At 43.1% G+C, this 16,831-nt stretch overlaps 1 protein-coding gene across 1 annotated transcript; it reads left to right on the top strand.

Annotated features, from left to right (window-relative positions):
• The first annotated feature begins 13,291 nt into the window (after window positions 1–13,291).
• On the top strand, window positions 13,292–15,082 carry LOC121002545 (general transcription factor II-I repeat domain-containing protein 2-like). The gene is given in 3 exon segments (XM_040433989.1): window positions 13,292–13,875; window positions 13,877–14,235; window positions 14,238–15,082. Coding segments are annotated over 3 exon segments (1,788 nt in total).
• The last annotated feature ends 1,749 nt before the right edge of the window (window positions 15,083–16,831 follow it).

Raw genomic sequence — 16,831 nt, 5'->3', positions numbered from 1 at the left:
AAGGGTTGTCTTTTATCGTGAACGATACAAAACTAGCAATCATGTGGTTATGAAAACAGAGGTCAGTAAGACACTAAATACCTAGGCAGAATTGTTTGCCTCCTTGTGAAAAAAATAAAAGAAAGCAAAAAAAAAAAAAGGAAGAGGGCAAAAACTGAAAGAGCAGGGAATAAATTAGCTTTGTTATAGAGAATCGTTATAAATCATTTTAAGGTGGTTCCCTTTGTTTGTAGAACTTTCACAATCCAGTTTGCAGGCAGCAGAAAAGCTTCACTCGATGATTAAGAGGCTCCTGTTGGGTTGTGCGGGAGATGAAAAAACAAAAACAAAATCCCATTTCTAGTAAAGCAGGAGTGCATGGACTTTTAGGCAAAACTAGATTAAAAGAGGGGGAGAGGTGACTTTGCTATAACCCAGAGTCATTAATAATATTGAGTTATAAATCAAAGTTTCAGACAGAACAAAGACGAGCGCAGCAAATAAACAAGAGGGTACACAGGGTATTGTAGCGGAGCAGGACAAAACTCTTGAAAGCCACAATAGGGATGGCACTGCCAATAAAATGCGCTTGATTTATGGCTGCATTCATTTCCTAGAGTCACAGAAAGTGACATGGTTCACACATGTGCAAGATGTAGCACACGTGACTGTATTAGCAATCAGGCCCCACTTAGCATCTGCTAATGTCACCGAGCATTAGAGATTACTTTTCCACTTACTGCAATGACATCATTAATATTAAATGCAATAAATAATCCTATTTAGAGCGAACACCTTGGCACATTACTTGGCACAGCTCCAACAATAACTTTCCCCTCTTCATTGAGATCTAGAGTACAGGCATAAATTCGGCAGAAGAAACGCATGAAAATCCGTAGTGCTGAATTTTTAATGGTTATGCATAAAAATGCTAAGCAAGTACAGGTGTTAAGCAGATTTAAAATTTTACCTACACTAAAACATATTCACTACAGCTCCCAAATGGGTGTCCATATAGCAAATTCCCAATAAAGTGTTTCTAAACCAGCATGTGACAGGTCTGGCTATAAATGTCAGCCATAGTCTAAAGAGCAGTAATTCAACCCACTTCATCTTTCATAACATATGAGCTTATAATATTCCTATTGTAATATTATCTGAGAAGTAATAAAAATATGTATATTCCCATGTAGATTTATGGGCCGATAAAGCAGCAGGAATCGTTCCATCCTATCAAAATTCAAAGCATCTCACGTACCTGCCTGCACCATGTATAACACCACTAGGCAGGAGAATAGAGTCACTGGGATGAATGGAGAGCGTTACCTCTGATGTGATGATGTAATGAAGTCGTTGGGAGTGATTTATGCCCCCTGTTACGGTTCACAGGAGCTTACATTTGCTCTCGGCTTCCCACTTCACTCTAACATAACTCCTTTCTTATTTTGATTTTATAATATTATAAACTCTTCACTTGCAGTAATCAGGTAGATTTACTCCACTGAGCAAGTAATAATTCTACTTTATTACCGCTTTTGTTGGGAATTGTTTTATTGTGCCGAGTTCAGAGGATAATTCACGAAAAAATTCCAATACAGAAGCAATGAAACATTAATGTAGCTCCTCTAAGCTGCATACCGAACCTCTCAGCTGTTGTGGTGACTACTGTGTGGCTATAGAGTATGTTTTAGTATCTATAAAAAGCATAACAATGGTAATCTTGCCTGCACACATACATAGAAAACAAAAAAAAAAACATGAGACAAAAGAAACAGGGCCTGTAAATCTACCACAGAGAAATCTTAGCACACAGTATAGTAATACATTGCTAAATGATATCTGTGCACCTTTCTTCAGGATGCTGTATATAGCATACCTTGACCTGAAAGCTGCTATAGTGAAAGGAACATGAACTAAAAGACATGCCAAAAAATGCTATTTGAAATATTAGAGGGGATATCCAAGCATTAACAAAACAGGTCGGTGGTTTCAAATAGCTGAGAAATATGCACAGCTTAGGAGTACCATATTTTTCAGACTAAAAGACGCACCCCTCCCAAAAGTGAGGGAAAAGTGGCAGTGTGTCTTATAGTCAGAACACTAATGACCGCTTACATAATCAGCATGCAGGAGGCGCAGGGAGTGGTTAGGGAAGCTGTACTCACCTTCCCCGGTCTTCTTCTGGGCCCCACTCTGTAATGTGTCCTGATGGCGCACGTAGGCTGCGCGACATCAGGTCACAGTGCAGCCGGGGCTAGAAGAAAACCAGGGAGCAGAGAGTGGCAGCGCTGTCCAGAGCAAGCAAGGTCAATTTAATGTGATGGACAAAAGGGATATCACTGCATTGTGGAGGTAAACAAGAGGGGACCTGGGACATGTGGCATGGGTATGACAGGCATTTTAAAAGGTGATTATTTGCATCCTTCCACATTGTTAAAGCTCAAAAAACATCTATCCTACAACACTGGAAGCACATTACCGTATATTTCAAACCTAAAGAAATCAAAATCTAGACTTTTTACACTATGGGAAGATACCGGTGGGTTGTTTTACTTAGGAAACACGTTTTCAGATACTGTATTAGGTAACTCTGATTTAAAGGGGTATTCTCATTTCAGACAATGAGGGCATATCGCTAGGATATGCCCCCTTGTCTGATAGGTGCGGGTCTTACCGCTGGGACATGCACCTATATCGAGAACGGAGCGGGGGGCGCTGTGGCTGGAGGACTCCAGATTTCCCAGGGTCCGTCCACCATCAAGTGCTAATCCTCGCCTCTCCCATAGAAGTCAATGGGAGCGTGCCGCGCATGCGCGGCCCATGCTCCCATTCATTTCTATGGGGCAGACGGCAATAGCCGAGCCTGCGCTCGACTATTTTCGGCGGCCCCATAGAAATGAATGGAGGGCGGCTGCGCATGCGCAGTGCGCTCTCCTTCACTTTCGGGGTTCCGTTCTAGATATAGATGCGGGTCCCATCGGTGGGACCCGCACCTATAAGACAATGGGGGCATATCCTAGCGATGTGCCCCCATTGTCTGAGATGAGAAAAATCCTTTAATGGAGGGACCTGCTTTTGTACCCTTATTTATTAGACACAGTGTCTCATGTTCTGGAGGACCGAGAATTTGTGTGCATTATGCAGACAGCCCATTGTTTTCAATTGAAAATGTGTAATACTTTAACTCCCCTCGGGGGGGGGGGATTTGAGGGTGTACATGGAATTAAACACTTGCCGGCTTATACCCTAACTGGTGCAACACAACATTGATAGTAGTGATCATCAGCTGAAAGTAGTTTTAAAAAGGCAATTTTTTTATATTTTAAAGTGAACTTTGACCACTATAAGGACCAGTGTCACCAAAGTGAAGCCCAGCAGAAAAAAAAAGGATTTTCTCAATGGGGACATTTATGGCATATTAAATGGATATGCCATAAATGCACATTAGGTGAGGGTCCCACCTCTGTGACCTGCTCTTATCTCAAGAAAAGATTATCTCCAGATGTTAATGAAGACTACACAGTGCATGCGTGGCTTTCTTCATTTACAGCAGGGGAACTTCTGAAAATAGTCAAGTGAGTGCGCTCAGTTGTTTTCAGACGTCCCATAGCAGTAAAAGGAGAGGGCACAGCACATGTGTGGAGCAGGGTTGCCAACCAAAACTTTTCTTTTTTCTGGACAATTTATCCCAAAATCACGGACAGCCAACATTTTTTATGGACAAACTGGAAAACCATAATGAATGAGACAGATTATAGGTAAAACATGTCTGTAGCTCAATATACTGATAATAACTCATTACCAGCATTTACTGTGATCTGTAAAATGATGATAATTACCACCAAAACAATGTACTCAACCACCAGCCTAAAATAAGAATCATGGACACCTCTATTTATTTTTACGGACACAGGAAAAAAGATGCCAATTTTTATGGACTGTCCAGAAATTTCTGGACGGTTGGCAACCCTGGTGTGGAATGCTGTCCATTCACTGCTATAGAACTCCAAAAAAACACGGCAAGTCAATGGGGTCAGTAAGGCGCCACTAAACTGTTAGGGTATGTTCACATGATGGATTTTAAAATCCACCTACAAAATTCAGTGCGGAATCCGTGCGTGGTCCTTTTCAGCGAGTTTTTTCTTGAGTTTTTTGTTACCAATGGCTGTTTACTTCAATACAAAACTGCATTCGCAGCTTGCCGTTTTTGGCACCAAAAAAGTGCCAAATACAGCGTATTTTTCCAGCTTCCCATTCGTTTCAATGGAAGAATCAGTGTGGATTCTGCACCAAGATAGACCATGATGATTCTTTTTTTTACATGTGAAGAAAAAAGAAAAAAAAAAAAGTGCTGTCTCCCATTAAAAAGAATGGGAGGCTGTTTGGAGGCACTTTTTGGAGTGGATTCAGCACGGAAAACAGCCAAAAAATTTATTTGTGAATTGGGTCTTATATGACAGATCCAGCACAGCGGTGTGGCTTCTGCTATGAATGGAAGCCACAAGGCAGGTGTGAACAGATCCTAAACCAGTACAATTGTATGTGTAGGAATACGTGCAAACACTTGGCTATTAATATTCTTCTCTTTTACGATACGTTTCCTTTAAATACAATGTAAAACCATCCGAAGGCAAACTCCATGTCCTCGCGATCAGTTTCACGATAGCTGTCAGGTGAACCGCTACAGATGAACGTTTTTTACTCTTATAATTGGTAGAAGAGAGCTTAGACTTTCCAAGCTAGTGAAGAAATGTCCTCTTTTATGGCATTAAATCCTGTAGGCTTTAGTGCCGAACCAATTTCGAAATTCAAAAAAAAATAAAAAATACGCCTCTACGGTTTTCATTAGCACAGACATTGCAAAATTACAAAATAGATAATAGGAAACCTGCCCTAAATACAATGGCCCAAGGAAGCAATTGACAAAAGTAATACTGATGTTTCTAAACACCAATTCCTGAACTTATAATTCAGTGAAGCAGCGCCTATCACTTCTGCGTGTAATGTCAGGGAAGCTATGCTTACAGATTTACAAAATGCTCTGCATCCGAAAAACACAGCGCATATAATCTAGGAGAACCCCCCAAGGCTCATATGAAAATAGTGTCTATTTCAGAGACAATAAAACCATTCGAGTGCATCACATCACCACCTTGTTTTTGCCGCAGCAATTTGGGTTATGAAAAGAGTTATAGAGGATGCATATTTTACCGGCATCTCTTTTTTTTCCCCACTGTGCTCACTATCTCCTTCCCCATCCAACTGAGTCTTAATGGCCCTGACTTGTATGCGGTACACTTACTGCACTGGAAAAGCGGCGGCATCTCGCATCTGCAGCTGTTCACAGGCAGCATTACAAGCGCCGAGTGCCAGCAACATTGTATTAGTTAAATGTTAATATTTCCATGGATGTTAACAGCGGACGATGCATTGAGTGACGTCTTCTAAAGTTATAAATCATCTCTGCTCTGTGTTCTCGACAGTTCTGCATCTCGTATTAGATGGACGGATCAGTAGATGATCAGGTTCTACGCACTGGCCTAAAGGATTTCTAGGGCAGTTTTTCATTTTTGTGATTTAAAAATGTTTAGGCTACATTCACACGACGGACACACTGTCAGTTTTTCAACCAGTTTTCAATTCATTTTCTGGCCGTCTGTCCGTTTTTAATGGTGTTTTTACAAACGTTTTTAATGGCTGTTAAAAATGGATGATTTTCTTTACTTTTTTTTTTTTTAAATAAGATCCTAACCCCTGCAGTATATATAATGTCCCTCATAGTGTCCCCCACAGTGGCCTCCGGCGGTAATAATGTCCCCCATAGTGACCCCCCGCAGTAACAATGACACAATGTCACCCATAGCGGCCCCCAGCAGTAATAATATCCCCCACAGTGGTCCCGGCAGTAATGATCTCTCCCAGCAGTAACAATGTCCCCTATAGTGGCTCTCAGCAGTAATAATGTCCCCCATAGTGGCCCCCAGCAGTAATAATGTCCCCCATAGTGGCCCCCAGCAGTAATAATGTCCCCCATAGTGGCCATCGGCAGTAATAATGTCCCCCAGGAGTAACATTGTCCCCCATAGTGGCCACTAGCAGTAATAATGTCCCCCATAGTGGCCCCCAGCAGTAATAATGTCCCCCATAGTGGCCCCCAGCAGTAATTACATCCCCCATAGTGGCCCCCAGCAGTAATAATGTCCCCCATAGTGGCCTCTGGTAGTAATAATGTCCCCTAAAGTGGCCCCCGGCAGTAATAATAACCCCCATAGTGGCCCTCAGCGGTAAAAACTTGTTTTTTTTAAGCCGAAAAAAATAAATTACTCACCTCATCCACTTGCATGCACAGAGTCACTCATCTCTTGATGCTGAAGGACCTGCACTCACAGTGTGATTGCTGGGAACACATGGTGACGTCGTCATGCTTGGAGCGCATCATGAGAAGAACGACTGCCTCTGCACATGCAAGTGGATGAGTAATTTTTTTTTAACCCCTAAAAAGGCCATTTTGCACTAGTGTACCCATTTTTAATTGTCTTTATACAGGTGCACTCCTGTCTAACAGTCTTTAAAAGAGTCTAATTGATTTCAATGGGATCCGTCTTGCTGTGAAAACAACCAAAAATAGGATATGTCCTATTTTTTTATGGCCCCTATTCACTGGCTGAAAAAAAATAATAATAATCAGCCATGTGAATAGCCTCATAGAGTCATAGACTTCAATTGGTTCTAAGAAACGTTTTACAAAAACGCCCGTCGCATGGCCGTTTTTCACGTAGCCTTAGAGTACGGTCACATGGTGGAAATACACTTTCTGCTAGCCATTTTTGCAGTGTAACCAGAGGCAGAAATCTGAGGCTGACCCTTTGCCATGCCACAGAAGCCACCCATGAAAAGCATATTCGAGGTGGCTTTTGACCCAGTTTTCACCGTGGAAAAAGTACAGAAATTTGTATCAAAAATACACTTTATGAGCATAAGCAAAAGGTAATGCCACATTCTCCTGTGATACTTGTGCGTACACATGAATGCGCTATGTATTTTATTCATTGTTCAGATTATAGTGCATAATAAATGTAATTGAAATGATTTACGCATACACACGGGTATTTTCTTAGTGCTAGATTTGTCATATTTGAGGAGTTTATAACTGGGAGCTGTAACTCGATACAGATATGATGACTGCCAACTCTATAATTGGGAGTCTAATTTAAGCGGTCATGGAGATTCCCAATTAGGCAGTACTATGCTGTCAATGGTAGGAGCATTACCATAATTCTTTCTTTTATGTTAAATAATAAAAGGAGCACTAATATAATCAGCTATAAAATGCTGGGTTACTTACAAACCAATACAAGTTGGTTTCAGTGAAGTCAGAAGTGGCAAAGGATGCTGTTAATAAACCCCAGATTTTAATGTATGTTAATTTACCACTTGTTGCAATTACAATAAAAGTGAATTAAGGGAAATCCTTCTGCCATAGAACAAATACCTTTACGTGCTATACACATGTCCCCTTCCTCTAATGGAGGTCCAGTACATTACTCAATTTTACATGAGGGTCAAAATCTTCAGACTGATGAATAAATAAGCCTTTAGTCACTGTCATCACAGAATCTAATAAAGGAATTTACATATATCTTATCATATATGCTGGCTAGGGATGAGCGACTCGATTCGCATAAAACTTCATTCTAATACTGTACTTTGGAACCGAACCAGAGTTCGGGAAATGTTTTTTTTACAGTACAAATTAATTTATGAAGTTATTGCACGATGTCTCAAGCAATACCTTCGGCTCATCGGAGCCAATACATTTTAATACTGTATGGAGCTCCTGCTCCGTACAGTATCAAAACAAAGTTTTATGCGAATCGACTTTGGATGTTTCATCAGAAGTCGATTCTCTCATCCCTAGTGCTGGCAAATACCTAGGATCCATGGTGGCCCGACTTCTCAGACCAACTCTGAGAATGAAACTGTTAACCCCTATGTTTCAGTGAATATAGTTGGTGTACAATACAGGTGACTGAAGAGCATTTCAACCCTTTAGCTACATTTAGCCTTAAAGAGGACCTTTCACCAGAATAAAACATCTAAACTGACTATACAGACATATACTGTTATACCTGGGCGCCGCTCCGTTCGCCTGGTATAGCCTCCGGTATCTTCATAGTTAGGCTCCACCCAGGTTTTTTTTTTCTCTCAGGCTATGAGCTGAGCGCTGCGATTGGCCAGCGCTACAGCATGGGAGAATGAGACGCCGTCAGGTTCCCCTGGGTGGAGCCTAACCATGAAGATACCGGAGAACGGAGCGGCGCCCAGGTATAACAGTAAGTGCAGGGAGATCCCTGGGCGCCGCTCTCCATGTCTGTATAGTTAGTTTAGATGTTTTATTCTGGTGAAAGGTCCTCTTTAAAGGGGTTCTGCACTTTGTTTTAACTGATGATCTATCTGGATAGATCATCAGTATCTAATCAACGAGGGTCCGACACCCAGGACCCCCGCCAATCAGCTGTTTGAGAAGGCAGCGGTGCTCCAGCAACTCCGCGGCCTTCTCACTGTTTACCGCAGGCCCAGTGACGTCACGACTAGTGTCAACTAGCATGGGTGGGGCTAAGCTCTGTTCACTTGAATTGAGCTTAGCCCCGCCCACGCTAGTTGATACTAGTCGTGACGTCACTGGGCCAGCGGTAAACCGTGAGAAGGCCGCGGAGCTGCTGGAGCACCGCTGCCTTCTCAAACAGCTGATCGGCGGGGATCCCGGGTGTCGTACCCCCGCTGATCAGATGCTGATGATCTATCCAGAGGATAGATCATCAGTTAAAACTGATGTTCCAATGTTCATAACTTTTTTTATTTTTTATTACATTTAGCTGTATGAGACCTTGCATTTCGCAAGACGAGCTGTAGTTTTTAATAGCAATCATTTTGGGGTGCATATATTTTTTTCCCATCTGTATTTAGTAGAAATTTCTCTCTAGTGATAGATATTATTACTATTACTGTAGTGTGTAATGGGTGTCACTAGAGAAGTAATTTGCATGTTTTACACTACAGACCGGGTATGGACAGGATAGGGGCAGTGTACAATGGGACCACTTTATTGATGTTTGTGTTAGTGTGTTGGGTGTGGGGGGGGGGGGGGTGTTTACAAATGTTTGGTGTGACTTTTTTTAAACCGTGGCCTGAACACTGTAAACATCCGGGTCACAGTGTCAATGAACGGCCTGTGACAATCAGAGAGTAAGTATGCAGAGAGGGAGAAAGATAACATGCGCAAAAGTCCATATGTACGGTACATATGCACCAGTTCTTGGAAAAATTCAACTGCAAACTGCAATAGATGCAGTAAAAATAAATAATGCAGACTCACAATTACAATTAGTCTGTGTGGGATTGCGCCCTCTGCGATGCGGTACCTTCCAGCAGCAATATGACGCGTCAAAAGACAAGAGAAAAGGAAGGAAAGGAATATGGCCTTGCTACACCGGCCAAACAATATGGAGCTGCGGAAGTGGCTGAGCGGCTAGAAAAGTTTGCCCGCTCCTCAACACTCTCATCAAGAGTCACAGATCTGGAGGTGGATAAGGCATCGGAACTTAGGATGCCACTGGGAATGATTGCCCTTGCCCCATACCACTTACAGAGACGGAGGTCAGTACAGTATCGGACATGGGAGCTGCTCCTGAGGTAGAGCCTACCATCAAGGATGTCTTTGTGGCGGTGGCACAGTGCAAGAAGGCGCTTACCTCATTGAACACGCATATGGGGGGTCTCAAGGAGCACAGTCTACCTATCAGACAAGACATGAGGCAAGTGAAGAAGCGGATTGGTGAGATGGAGGGCAGACTAAGTACAGGGGAAGATCGGGTACCGCCTGTAAAAAGAGACCTTCAGCGTGTAATACATAATGTCTCCCTGCTTATATCTAAATCTGATGATCTTGAGAACAGACAGACGTAATAACGTCTGAATAATTGGTGTGCCTGAGCATGCTAAAGGAGCTGATGCTGTTACTTTTAGAGAGTAATGGCTTGCTGATAAAATTGGAAGAGAGAGACTATCTCCCCTATTTGCTATTGAGCAGGCTCACCATGTACCAGTTCTCCCTCCACCATCAGGGGGACCACCGAGAACTCTCCTGATTATAGTTCTGCATTTTAGAGAGATTGAGATGCGATCTTGAGAGGAGCACAGGACTGTGCAGATCTCACTATAAATGGCAATCGTTTATCCTTGTTCCCTGACTTTTCTGTGGAGATACAAAAAAGAAGGGCACAATTCCTAGATGTCAAAAGACGACTGACAGTTCTGCAGCTACCCTACTCCATGATTTACCCCACCAGACTGCGGGTGGTGGCAGGAGATACAACGCATATGTTTCATAATCCATCAGCAGTGTGCCAGTGGCTAGACGCCCATGAGAAGGATCTACGTGGCAACACTGGAGGACAGTGTGGACTCTATGTGGAATTTGCAGGTTAGCTGGTAACATACCAGTTCCTGGCAAGACTTTATGTTAGATAAATGTTGCATATGGCAGAGGGAGTTTCACTATGACCATCTCTTCAGTCTTTAATTTCGGATAGTTCCTACTATTCTGTACCGCGGCAGGTTGCAATATTGTGTTGCGCCAGGTCTCAATGCCGCAGTTGTACTGTTAGAGCAGATACTATGCTACTTCCATTAGTCTGTATTTACATTCAGGGATCAGGAATTTCTTTTTCCCCAGCTTCTCCAATACAGGGAGAAATGTCTGTTATTTTAGAGAGTTTGTTTAGGAAGGGTGAGTTCGGGGGGGGGGGGGGGGGGGGAACGAGACATCATGTATGTTTTATTTTGGACTGTGCAATGGCTCTCTCGAGGTGAACATCAATGGGCTGGTTCTTTTCTGGAGATGGTTTGATGATGGGTTCCCTTAAGATTATTATCTGGAATGTGCGGAAAATAGGCCAGACCTCTAAACAACAAGCTGTCTTTTATGCTTTGCAAACATACCAGCCGGCAATCCTCTGTCTTTCTGAAACACATCTTACACCCGACTAAACCCATCTGATTCATAAAGCGTGGATGGCGCATGAGTTTCACACTACCTATTTCACACATGCAAGAGGAGCTAGTATCCTGGTACATAGAGCTCTCCCCTTTGTTGCTAAAGATACCTTTATTGAGGTTCACACCATTAGACTCTTCCATACATTCCCCCTGAGAGTTGCAGTTGTCTATCTTCCCCCAGGCTCCGCCCACCAATTTCTGGATCACTTTGCAGCTTGGCTTCCTCACTTCCTATCTTATGAATCACCAACTCTTATTATAGGTTATTTTAATATCCCCATTGATGATCCCATCTCCCCATCAGCCGCTCACTTTATTTCATTAACCTCCTCTCTTGGCCTATCACAACTTGCTTCCTCTGCCACACATGAACAGGGCAATACACTTGATCTAGTCTTCTTCCGTCATTGCTCAGTGTCAAACTTTAGTAACTTATCCTTCCCACTTTCTGACCACAATCTTCTTTCATTTACCATAAAGACCTCTCACTTTTCTCATGGTAATCCTACTTTTCACACTTACAGAAACCTACATACCATTAACTGCCAGCAACTTATTAACACCCTACAATTAGCTCTTACCTCAATCACTTCCCTCCCCTGTCCAGACTTGCTGCCAACCAGACCCTCAAAACCACCCTAGATGAAGTTGCTCCAATATCAATCCGTTACTCTCGACACAGAACACGGCAACCCTGGCACACACCTCAAACACGTTTTCTACAGCGCTGCTCCAGATGTGCAGAACGCTTAAGGAGAAAATCGTGAATATCAGCAGACTTCCTCCATTATAAATTTATTCTCAAAACATATAATTCGGCTCTCAACATTGCCAAACAGAAGTACTTCACCTCTCTCATTTCCTCTCTCTCAAATAACCCAAAACGACACTTTGACACTTTTCATTCCCTTCTAAGGCTACTTTCACACTTGCGTTGTTCTTTTCCGGCATAGAGTTCCGTCACAGGGGCTCTATACCGGAAAATAACTGATCAGGTATGTCCCCATGCATTCTGAATGGAGAGTAATCCGTTCAGTTTGCATCAGGATGTCTTCAGTTCAGTCGTTTTGACTGATCAGGCAAAAGAGAAAACCGTAGCATGCTACGGTTTTATCTCCGGCTAAAAAAACTGAAGACTTGCCTGAATGCCTGATAAGGCATTTTTTCCCATAGGAATGTATTAGTGCCGGATCCGGCATTCAGAATACCGGAATGCCGGATCCGTCCTTCCGGTATGCGCATGCGCAGACTGAAAAAAAGGTGAAAAAATAAATGCCGGATCCGTTTTTGCCGGATGCCACCGGAAAGACGGATCCGGCATTTCAATGCATTTTTTCGACTGATTAGGCATTTTTAAGACTGATCAGGATCCTGATCAGTCTTACTAATGCCATCAGTTAGCATACATTTTGCCTGATCCGGCAGGCAGTTCCGGCGACGGAACTGCTTGCCGGATCTCTCTGCCGCAAGTGTGAAAGTAGCCTAAGCCCTAAAGTTCCTTTTGACCCTATAGCAGAGGAAGAAGTCTCCAGGCTTCTCTCTTCTTCTCGACCCACAACCTGTAGCAGTGATCCTATTCCATCACAACTCCTCTAGTCCCTTCCCCCGGTTGTCATCACTCAACTAACTACAATTTTTAACCTCCCTCTCTCTTCTGGTATCTTTCCCTCCTCTTTCAAACACTCTATTATCACCCCACTACTAAAGAAACCATCTCTTGACCCGACCTGTTCTGTTAACTACCGACCTGTTTCTAACCTCCCCTTCATCTCTAAACTCCTTGAACGTCTTGTCTTGTCTACTCTCGCTTAATAAGCTATCTCTCTGCAAACTCTCTTCTTAACCCCTTACAATCTGCCTTTCGCCCTCTTCACTCTACAGAAACTTACCTTACTAAAGTGTCTAACGATCTCCTAACAGCAAAAAGAAATGGTGACTATTCGCTATTGATTCTGCTGGATCTCTCTGCAGTGTTTGATACCATAGACCATAGGTGTCAAACTCTGGCCGGCGGGCCAAATTTGGCCCGCAGTGTAATTATATTTGGCCCGCGAGGCTATACCAAATGACTACTAGAGCTAGCCCGCCGGTATTATACAGCGCATTTATTCATCGGTAATACTACAAATCCCATAATGCCTTGCTGATGTTTTGGCGCGTCAATAAGGACAGGTCCCAGAAACGCCCTCTCCTGTGTGACAGAAGTCATAGCGATCTAAAGCTACAACTGTCACTGTTGAACCCCTTCCCAAAAATGGCAAAAAGAAAGGCAGACAACAGGAACTTTCTGGACAGGTGGGAGACAGAATATCTGTTTACATATGTAAAAGACAGACCTGTTTGTCTGATTTGTGGAGTCAACGTGGCTATAACTAAGGAGTACAACATTCGACGACACTATGAAACAAAACACCATGACAAGTACAAGGACCTGGACATGACTCAAAAGAGCCAGAAAGTGGAGGAGATGAAAAGAAGTTTGGTTTCACAACAGAATATGTTCAAAAAAGCCACATCACAAAGTGAGGCTGCTGTAAAAGCTAGTTATATTGTAGCAGTAGAGATCGCAAAATCAGCCCGGCCCTTTAATGAGGGAGAGTTTGTGAAAAAGTGCATGTTGAAAGTTTGGGACATCGTATGCCCAGAGAAAAAGCAAGCCTTTTCAAACGTGAGCCTGAGCAGAAACACAGTAGCTGATCGCACATGTGATCTTGCCACCAATCTGAATGACCAGCTTTTGGAAAAGGGAAAAGATTTTGTTGCATTCTCCCTTGCTGTGGATGAGAGCAGCGACGCATCTGATACTGCTCAGCTGTCAGTCTTCATCCGTGGAGTGGACTATGTGTGTTACGGAGGAGCTATTGGGATTCAAATCAATGCATGGCACAACCACAGGAAAGGAAATCTTTGAGGAGGTTTCCAAATGCGTAACTGAAATAAAGCGGTCGTGGGATAAACTTGTGGGATTAACGACAGATGGTGTGCCAGCGATGTGCGGTAAAACAAGTGGACTGGTGGGCAGGGTCCGGGAGAAGATGCAGGAAGAGAACTGTGCAGGTGAACTAACTGTTTATCACTGCATCATACATCAGGAATCACTGTGTGGCAAAGCCCTAAAGATGGAACATGTTATGACCACAGTAACACAAGTAGTTAACTTTATAAGAGCCAAAGGTCTGAATCACCGCCAGTTTGGTGTGGTTCGGCGTATTCAGACGTGCCGTATCACACAGAGGTGAGATGGTTAAGCCGAGGAAAAGTACTGAATAGATGTTTTGAGCGGCATGAGGAAATATGTCAGTTTCTGGAAAGCAAAGGGAAGGACACAGCAGAGCTTCGGGAGAAAAAGTTTCTGTGTGAGGTGGCCTTTCTGTGTGACATCTCGAGCCATCTCGATGCGCTGAACCTGCAGCTTCAGGGGCGCGGGCGCATCATCACAGACATGTACGCTGCATTGAGGGCTTTTAAAACTAAACTGTGCCTGTGGGAGAATCAGATGCTGCAAGGAAACCTTGGCCATTTTCCCTGCTGCCAAACCATGAAAACGCAGTTCTTTACCAACTTATTCCCATGCGCACAGTTTGCTGAAAAACTCAGTGTACTCGGCGCTGAGTTTAGCCGGCGATTTGCCGACTTTGATGTCCAGAAATGTAGGTTTGAACTGCTCAGTAATCCCTTCGCAGTTAATGTGGAAAACGCACCAACCAACCTCCAAATGGAGCTAATTGAACTCCAGTGTAATGACACGCTGAAGTCAAAGTATGATGCTGTGGGCGCCGCACAGTTTCCACAGTTCATCCCTGACACAATGCCTCAGCTCCGCACCCAAGCTGCTCAGATGCTCTCCATGTTCGGCAGCACTTATCTATGTGAGCAACTTTTCTCCTCGATGAAGATGACCAAAACATCTCACAGGAGACGTCTGACTGATGAACACCTTCGCTCGATACTGAGGATTTCCTCAGCTCAAAGCCTGAGCCCAGACATTGATGAACTATCATCCAAGAAGAGATGCCAGGTATCTGGCTTGGGCACATCAGATTAGATCAGTGTGCAGCAAACTGAGCAATAATTAATGTTTTCTTTATGCACTTTTTCTTGCTACTCCAAGACATGGGCTTGAATGGTTGATTGATTTTATTATTGTTATTTTATTTAAAAAATTATTATTATTTATTATTATTTAAATCTTATTTAATAAATGAATATGCTTGTTCCATATTCAATGTTAAAGCAAATCTTGTTTGGGTCCATGTTAAAAGGTTCAATTGTTCAATGCTGGCCCGCGACTTTGTTCAAGTTTTACATTTTGGCCCACTGTGTATTTGAGTTTGACACCCCTGCCATATACTATAAACTCCTCACCATGCTCCACTCAATTGGCCTTAAGGACACTGCTCTCTCTTGGTTCTCTTCCTATCTTTCTGGCCGCTCCTTTAGTGTATCATTCACTGGCTCTTCTTTTTCTCCTCTTCCTCGTGATGTCGGCGTTCCTTAGGGCTCAGTACTAGGTCCTCTACTCTTCTCCCTCTATACAGCCCCCATAGGATAGACTATCAGTAGATTTGGCTTTCGATACCATCTGTATGCTGACGACACCCAACTATACACTTTATCCCCTGACATCACCCCTGCTTTACTCCAAAACACCAGTACTTGTCTGGCAGCTGTCTCTAACATCATGTCCTCTCTGTATCTAAAACTGAACCTCTCAAAAACTGAACTTCTTGCCTTTCCCCATCTACTAACTCACCTAAACTTGATATTTCAATTTCGGTCTGCAGCACTATCAAAACTCCTGTACAACATGTCCGCTGTCTTGGGGCCACATTTGACTCTGATCTTTCCTTTGTTCCCAATATTCAATCACTTACACACTCTTGTCATACATTACATTACAATACATTTTATTATTATTATTGATAATGAGGGATGGTTTGTATGTGTTGAATGCTCCCTACTCCACTTTAACCTGATATTGGTAGCGGTATACGTTCCCCCGCTGTATTCTAGTGATATTCTGATTCTGAGATTCTAACATTCACAGTTAAATTTCCTAATGTACTTATTCTGTTGGTGGGAGACTTTAACATGTATTTGGATAGGTTCCTAGATAAGTTTGATTCAGCTGTCCATGACCCTGGTACCTCCCCCACCTCATTGGCTAGGTTGCTGTCGGAGTTTGATTTATGTGACCTATGGAGTGTTATGCACCAGGGGGAGCAGCATTACTCGTGCTACTCCTCCTCACATAACTCACTGTCCAGAATAGACCTGGTGATTGGGTCTCTATCCTTAATGGCTATAACTCAAGATGTCACCTACTTTCCCTGCAGCATCTCTGACAAGTCCCCAGTTCTGATACAACTGCGCCTAGAGAATTTGGGACAAGGTCCAAGGCCCATATGGCGTCTGAACCCGTTTTGGCTCTATCTAGTGGACACAGGTACTGCAATTTCTAGTGCCGTTGTAGACTTTTTAATTCACAACATAGGGTCTGCATCTGGACCCATGGCATGGGACATGATAAAGGCATACAGTACAGACCAAAAGTTTGGACACACCTTCTCATTCAAAGAGTTTTCTTTATTTTCATGACTATGAAAATTGTAGGTTCACACTGAAGGCATTAAAAAACTATGAATTAACGCATGTGGAATTATATACATAACAAACAAGTGTGAAACAACTGAAAATGTCATATTCTAGGTCAGTGTTGGCAAACCTATGGCACGGGTGCCAGAGGTGGCACTCAGAGCCCTCTCTGTGGGCACCCACACCATGGAAAAAGTCT

Source organism: Bufo bufo, chromosome 5, assembly GCF_905171765.1.
Source record: "Bufo bufo chromosome 5, aBufBuf1.1, whole genome shotgun sequence".
Classification (NCBI taxonomy): domain Eukaryota; kingdom Metazoa; phylum Chordata; class Amphibia; order Anura; family Bufonidae; genus Bufo; species Bufo bufo.
This window is presented reverse-complemented; position numbering and strand designations above follow the sequence as displayed.